The following is a 7,478-nucleotide window of genomic DNA, read 5'->3' as shown; positions in this document are numbered from 1 at the left end:
GTATAAAAACTTTCAACTTTTTTCAAATTTTTATGACTAAATGAAGAGACACGGAATTGCCATCGCTGTTTTATCAAAATGAGTTCTGAAAAACAAATACTTTTCTGCTTGTGTGTTTCTTGAATAATAAAAGCCAGTCGATATAGGCAGGATGATGCACCACCGGAGGAGAGCTAGCCAGCATTCCAGCGCCGCCTCACCTCACCCAGTTACGGTCCGCGCGGGTGCTAATTGGTTAAGGAAACCTCAAACAACGGCGGGCTCAACGCTCTCCACAGAAATGTTTCATTTTTAAACATCGACTCGACCGTTATAACCGATCGGTACAATGAGTGCACTCTAGGTACCCTGACAGTATTTTACCTCGTCCAAATGAACTCCCATAGCGAGCGTTAAGTATACCTTGAATAAAAATATTTTGAATGCCCATTATTTTAATAATTGTATGATAATAAGTCAAACTGAGGAATTAATCGCTAAATTCACATCTATTAGGTGGGTAAGCTTAGATGAGTAAGCTTCTAGGGTTAATAAAGCTTAAACAAAGCAATAGCAATGCTCTTGTAGGTATCGAAGTACTATTTACTATGAAAATGTTCCAGGCAACGGATATAATTAATATGCCTCTATCTGTTTTAAAACAATACATATCGTATAATTTTAACAAATAATCATGCACTTACTTAATTAAAAATTTAAATTGTGGGGGGATAAAAACCGAAATATGTGGCGTTATATTATTTGAAAGTTCTTGATAATATCAAACACTGATCGTTATACCTTCGAGTAAGGTACATAATAATATTACATTGCATAGCTTTTTTCAATGTACTAGACTAGACTATCATTTAAAACAGCTAATGTTAATCTACAAGAAAACTTATGCAAATTCTCAGATATTCATTGAAACATACCCCCACACAGGAGAGTCACACACTCAGATCGAAGGACCATGAAGGGGGGCCAGGTATATTTTGAAGTAAAAATGCGAAATAATTTCAACAGACATGGTCCTGGATCGAGCCAGATTATTATTGCAATCGAGAAACCGCTACGAGGATTTCACGGAAAGCGCAGTTATTTGCATTGGGGATTGCGCGTCGTCAAAGAGTGGTCGAGGTTCAAAGTTCAACGGATAAAACGCGTGAGCAAAGTGGTATAAAAAGTGATTAATTTTAGGACCCAGCACTCTAATAAGGTATATTTTAACTGTAATTGTAAGGATATATCAGGTTAGTAATCATTAATGTGTATTTTATGCAAAATTTGTGAAATAATGACTGTGTAACCGATTTACCTACCCGTTATAATTTAAATGTAGCAGTGTAGATACATTTGGCAATCTGTTAAGCTAGTTAAATCTTATTATTTTGTTAATACATTCGCAATTAAGTGCCGAATAATTTATCTAGTATTTGTTTTAAGCCAAATTATCATTATTTTAACACTCACTGTAACGGTCGTGATTTTATAGGTTATAATTCCACTTTATATTTTCGTATTTATTGTGAATATTAGTCTCAATAATAATTTCCAATCATTGTAATTTAATTAATTTATCCAAATTCCGTATTAATTGTTTTTATATTTTCTAATAATTGCATCTATTCCACACCTCAATTCACTCATTTGTTATAACGTTCTATAGATATTGTATAATAGTACTAAGTACATAAGTAAAAGTTTTCAATTGTATACATTCCAGGATGACAAGTGAATTGAAAGTACCAAGCCGACCTCAGTCTCCCAAAATGATGGACGATAAGGACTTAAAAAGGATACGTGGAAGCATAAAAGGTCGTCTCACTGCATTTTCCAATCATTTGGCCGGTTTGGAAGGATCCTCGCTAAGTTGTCAGGATGCCAGGGAGTTACAATTGCGAATCGGTAAGGTTGAACATTTATACGATTCATACGATGAGGTGCAGTTGAAAATTGAGTGTGCGTGTGATGATGATCTGCAAGTTAGTGAACGGAATGAGTTTGAAGGAAATTATTATCGCGTCCTTGCCAAGGCACAAGAAATTCTAGACAGTTATCGTAAGTCACAAGATAAACTAGATGCGCAATCAATCGGTAGTCGTTCCAACAATCAAAAACTTGTTAAATTGCCCACGATACAATTGCCAAAATTTAGTGGCTCATATGAAACTTGGATGGAATTTCACGACACCTTTTCCAGTTTAATTGACAATAACGATCAAATTGATGAGGTAAATAAATTCCACTATTTAAGGGCATCTTTGGAAGGGTCAGCTGCTGTGGTAATTAATTCCATTGAGTTTTCAGCTAAAAACTATTCTGTTGCGTGGAAACTCTTGTGTGATCGTTTTGATAACAAACGTTTATTGATACAAAATCACATTTCAGCTTTATTCAACATTGAATCGATCACAAGAGAATCCTCGATTAATTTAAAGGGAATTATCGATCAGGTTAATAAGAATTTGCGGTCCTTAGAATCCCTAGGAGAACCTGTCGATCATTGGGATACATTGTTAATTTATATTATCACAAAAAAGTTAGACTCTAAAACATATCGTGAGTGGGAGGAACACAAGAGTTCATTGCCTAATGATAAGCCAATAAGTCTAGAATTCTTGCTTAGTTTTATACGTAATCGCGCAGACTTACTTGAGACTATTGAACTATCACAAAATAATATCATGTCAAAGAGCAAACCTGCAACTAAAATAAAGGCAATGGTATCTTATCAGAGCAATCAAAATAATGATTCGAATGCATGTTCACTAAAACCATGCCCTAATTGCAGTGATAATCATTTTTTAAACAATTGTCCTAGGTTTCTTGCATTGACTAGCGAAGCACGGTATAAGTTACTGCCTAGTTATAGGATATGTTTTAATTGTTTCCGTAGTGGACATTATGCTAATTCATGTAAGCGTCCTGGTTGTAAAATATGCAAACGCAAACACCATACGCTCATTCACATTAACGAGATAGGAGCATCAAAGCAAATGTCTACACCTATACCTATAACTAGCGCCCAAACAGCTGATTGCGATAACGGCACTCGTACAAAAAACTCGATGCCTACAGGTGCGCATGGTTCGAGCGTTGCACTCTCGGGAAGCGTCTCCGCCGCATGCGACGCGTCAGATCAGTGTGAGGTTTTGTTGTCGACTGCATTAGTAAAACTGCGAGACTGTTATGATCGCGAAGTCGTCGCTCGCGCCATTTTAGACAGCGGCAGTACGTCGTGCCTGTTGACCGAACGGCTATTTAAACAATTAAACTTGCCAGCTGATCGCACTGATAGAATCGTCGTAGGTATAAATAATAAAACATCGAACATAAATAAAATGTGTCGTTTGCCTATTACGTCTTTGTGTGAAACTTATTCAATTAACTTAAATTGTTTCATTCTTCCGTCGATCACAGATAGTGTTCCCGGGTGTAAAATTAATGTAAGGAATTTAAACATTCCGTCTGATATTTGTTTAGCGGACCCTCAGTTTAATTCGCCCGCCGCCGTTGATATGATCATCGGCGCTGATGTTTTTTGGGACATTTTAGGCTCGCAAAACATTAAGTTAGGTGATGGAAAACCAATACTTTATGAAACTAGACTAGGATGGATAGTCTCCGGCCCTGTTAGTCGCGGTCGTGTATCTGATTTTCCACACATTAAATGCAACTTTACTCAGGTTGATCCATTGACTTCACATTGCACTGAAGATGACATTCAAGCCCAACTTACGCGGTTTTGGCAGCTCGAAGAAGTTAGCCCTCAGTCATCTCATTATTTTCCAGAGGAGAAGCAATGTGAAGAACATTTTGTAAAAAATACAACTCGCCTCTCAGACGGTAGATTCTGTGTTAGGATCCCATTAAAGCAAACACCAAGCGTGTTAGGTGATTCTTATCAGCGAGCTAAACATTGTATGTTATCATTAGAACGTCGACTCAAAAAAGATTCGTTATTTAGTAAAATGTACAATGACTTCATGGTAGAATACGAATCGTTAGGTCACATGACTGAGTGCGAACCGATCACATCGGTCCCTCATTATTTCATTCCTCATCATGGAGTTCTTCGTGAAAGTAGCACTACGACCAAACTTCGCGTCGTATTTAATGCAAGTAGTCCAACCACTACAGGTGTTTCATTTAATCAGCTTCAAATGATTGGGCCTACAGTTCAAGATGACCTACTTTCAATCCTTCTACGATTTAGGCAGCATAAATATGTGATTGTAGCAGACGTAGAAAAAATGTATAGATGCATAGAAGTCGATGCCGTAGACAGACCGTTGCAACAAATTATTTGGCGTGACCAAAATCATCCCAATTCGCAACTGAAATGTTATGCTTTGAACCGGGTAAGCTACGGCACCGCTAGTGCTCCATTTCTCGCTACTCGTTGCCTAAAACAAATTGGTCTAGAATGTAGAGACTCTCAAATAGGTGAAATCATTATCCATGATTTTTACGTCGATGATTTCTTGAGTGGTGGTGATGAAATTGAACAAGTTTTATACATACGTAATCAAGTAACAGCTGAGTTAGCCTCTGCTTGCATGCCTCTCAGAAAATGGAAGTCCAATGAGCCTCAATTATTGCCTAAGACTGATAAGTCATCTCCCGATGTAAACATTTGTGACTCTGGCGCCGGTAAAACACTGGGCCTCGGGTGGCACTCAGTTTTAGACGAATTTTACTTTCCAATCAGTTCAATAGCCAAAGGAAACACAAAGCGTGATATACTTTCTGTAATTGCCAAAATATTTGATCCATTAGGCCTTCTTTCACCTTGTGTCATCCCCATGAAAATTCTATTACAGAGACTATGGCTACAAAAACTGTCCTGGGATGATGAGCTACCTGTGGACATACACCAAACTTGGACGGAGCTGGTCCAAGGCCTCCCGGGTCTAAACAGCTTACGCATACCGCGACGTGTTATCTGTGATTCAGCTTCGCGGCTGGAATTACACATTTTCACAGATGCGTCTGAGCGTGCGTACGGCTCCTGTGTGTATGTTCGTAGCATTAATTGTGAAGGTGAGGTCTCAGTCCATTTATTACTTGCCAAGAGTAGAGTTGCTCCAATCAAGCCGACAACAATACCACGCCTCGAGCTATGCGGCGCCGTAGTGGGTGCTCATTTGTACGAGAAAGCAATTGCTGCACTACGATTGCAAGTCAACCAAGTCATTTTTTGGACAGACTCAATGGTCGTCATTGGTTGGCTCAAAATGTTGCCTTCGAAGTTGCAACCATTCGTACGCAATCGCATAGCCGAAATTTTAGACAAAACCGGTCACTGTACTTGGCGACATGTTCCGTCTGAAGAGAATCCCGCAGATTTAATATCTCGTGGAGTTAGCATAGAATCTCTTCAGTCGCTTAATTTATGGTGGCACGGACCAGATTATTTAAAACGCGATCCATCGCACTGGCCTGCAACCCCAACAGCGCCTAGTACAGCCGGTGATTTGCCTGAAACTCGAAAGGAGGTAACTTTAATTGTAAACTGTGAAACTCAAAGTAAATTTATTGATTTTAGTCGTTTTTCGAAACTTTCTAGACTTCAACGCACTGTGGCTTATGTGCTTAGATTCATAAATAATTGCAAAAAGGGAACGATGCGAACAACAAGCTTCTTAAATGCTTGTGAATTAGATGAAGCACTAATTGTAATTTTAAAACAATCGCAAATGCAATCATTCCCAGAATATGATTTATTAATGAAAAATAAGGATTTACCTAGTAAAAGCCCACTAATTAAATTCAATGTTTACTTAGATGATAATAATTTAATTCGCGTTGGTGGTCGTTTAGATAATTCAGAATTTTCATTTGAAAAGAAACATCCTATCATTATACAGTCCACTCATTTAGTAACTAAATTAATTTTTGAATATGAACATAATAAATTGATGCATGCCGGCCCTCAACTACTATTGGCTACCATCAGGGAAACTTACTGGCCGATAGGCGGCCGCAACTTAGCAAGAAAATGTTATCGTCAATGCGTACGTTGTAATCGCATGAAGGGTAAGACTTTTAACCCATTAATGGGAAATTTGCCGCAGCAGCGACTTCAACCAGGTGGATACCCATTTGATAGTGTAGGCGTAGATTATGCAGGCCCTATGGCTGTCGCTAATCGCACAGGCCGTGGCTGTAGACTCACTAAATCGTACATTGCAATTTTTGTATGTTTCACGACCAAAGCGGTACACCTTGAGCTAGTGGGTGATTTAACAAGTAATAATTACCTTCTCGCGCTGCGCAGATTCATCTCACGCAGAGGAAAACCCTCTCACATATTTTCAGATAACGGTACCTCATTCGTAGGAGCGGTTAACGAGATTTCGAAATTCTTGAAAGGCAATTGTGATTCATTGGCTTCGGACATAGCGCAGGAAAGTATTAATTTTCATTTCATACCTGCGTATAGTCCTAATTTTGGAGGTCTCTGGGAGGCTGGCGTTAAGTCAGTTAAATTTCATTTGAATAGAGTGCTGGGAAATTGTAATCTTACGTTTGAAGAGCTCACTACCACTTTAGTGCAAATCGAGGCGATACTTAACTCTCGGCCACTCTCTCCGTTGTCATCGGACCCCGCAGACCTGACGCCACTCACGCCCGGCCACTTCCTCATCGGCCGCCCTCTCACCGCCCTGCCGAACTCCAGCTACGCAGACTGCCCCATCAGCATGTTATCACGATTTCAACGCATTGAGCAATTACGCCAACACTTTTGGACGAGATGGAGCAAAGAGTACATTGCAGAACTTCAGCAAAGAGCCAAATGGCATTCATGCAAGTACTCCCTAGAAGTCGACACGCTTGTTCTGCTGAAAGAAGATGGACTTCCACCTCTAAAATGGAAACTTGGGCGTATTGTCAAAGTCTTTCCTGGTGCCAGTGATGGGATCTGTCGAGTTGCTGACATACAGACTGCAAACGGCATCGTACGGCGTAGCTTCAGCAAGATTGTTCCGTTGCTCCCAGAAGAAGACGTTTCGGTTGAAGGACGAGCCTTCAACGCGCGGGGGCATGTTCGCGATCGCGAGTGATACCCTATATAAAAATTGTGACATTGACAGTGGTGCCAACCGTCGTACACCCTATATTTTAAGTTTCTCTCTCTGCCTTGTGGAACCGATCAGTACTCCGACACTCTCAAAAAGTCAAACTGAGGAATTAATCGCTAAATTCACATCTATTAGGTGGGTAAGCTTAGATGAGTAAGCTTCTAGGGTTAATAAAGCTTAAACAAAGCAATAGCAATGCTCTTGTAGGTATCGAAGTACTATTTACTATGAAAATGTTCCAGGCAACGGATATAATTAATATGCCTCTATCTGTTTTAAAACAATACATATCGTATAATTTTAACAAATAATCATGCACTTACTTAATTAAAAATTTAAATTGTGGGGGGATAAAAACCGAAATATGTGGCGTTATATTATTTGAAAGTTCTTGATAATATCAAACACTGA

At 39.2% G+C, this 7,478-nt stretch overlaps 1 protein-coding gene across 1 annotated transcript; it reads left to right on the top strand.

The window, feature by feature from the left end:
- The first annotated feature begins 1,014 nt into the window (after positions 1-1,014).
- LOC135071075 (uncharacterized) lies at positions 1,015-7,138 on the top strand. Its single transcript, XM_063964827.1, has 3 exons — positions 1,015-1,232; positions 1,706-1,887; positions 4,806-7,138. Exons 2-3 carry the CDS (start codon positions 1,861-1,863, stop codon positions 7,047-7,049), a joined length of 2,271 nt encoding a protein of 756 aa, XP_063820897.1. The 5' UTR covers positions 1,015-1,232; positions 1,706-1,860; the 3' UTR covers positions 7,050-7,138.
- Positions 7,139-7,478: the final 340 nt, after the last annotated feature.

The sequence above is a fragment of the Ostrinia nubilalis genome, chromosome 4 (genome assembly GCF_963855985.1).
Source record: "Ostrinia nubilalis chromosome 4, ilOstNubi1.1, whole genome shotgun sequence".
Taxonomy (NCBI): Eukaryota; Metazoa; Arthropoda; class Insecta; order Lepidoptera; family Crambidae; genus Ostrinia; species Ostrinia nubilalis.
The sequence above is the reverse complement of the archived record's forward strand: the minus strand, read 5'-3'. Positions and strand labels throughout refer to the sequence as shown.

Excerpts from the sequence above, each read along its gene's own strand:
- LOC135071075 (XM_063964827.1), top strand. The coding sequence starts at position 1,861 with ATGCCAGGGAGTTACAATTGCGAATCG. Across the intron at positions 1,888-4,805 it reads GGAGTTACAATTGCGAATCG|AGACTATGGCTACAAAAACT; the intron begins GTAAGGTTGAAC and ends ATTCTATTACAG.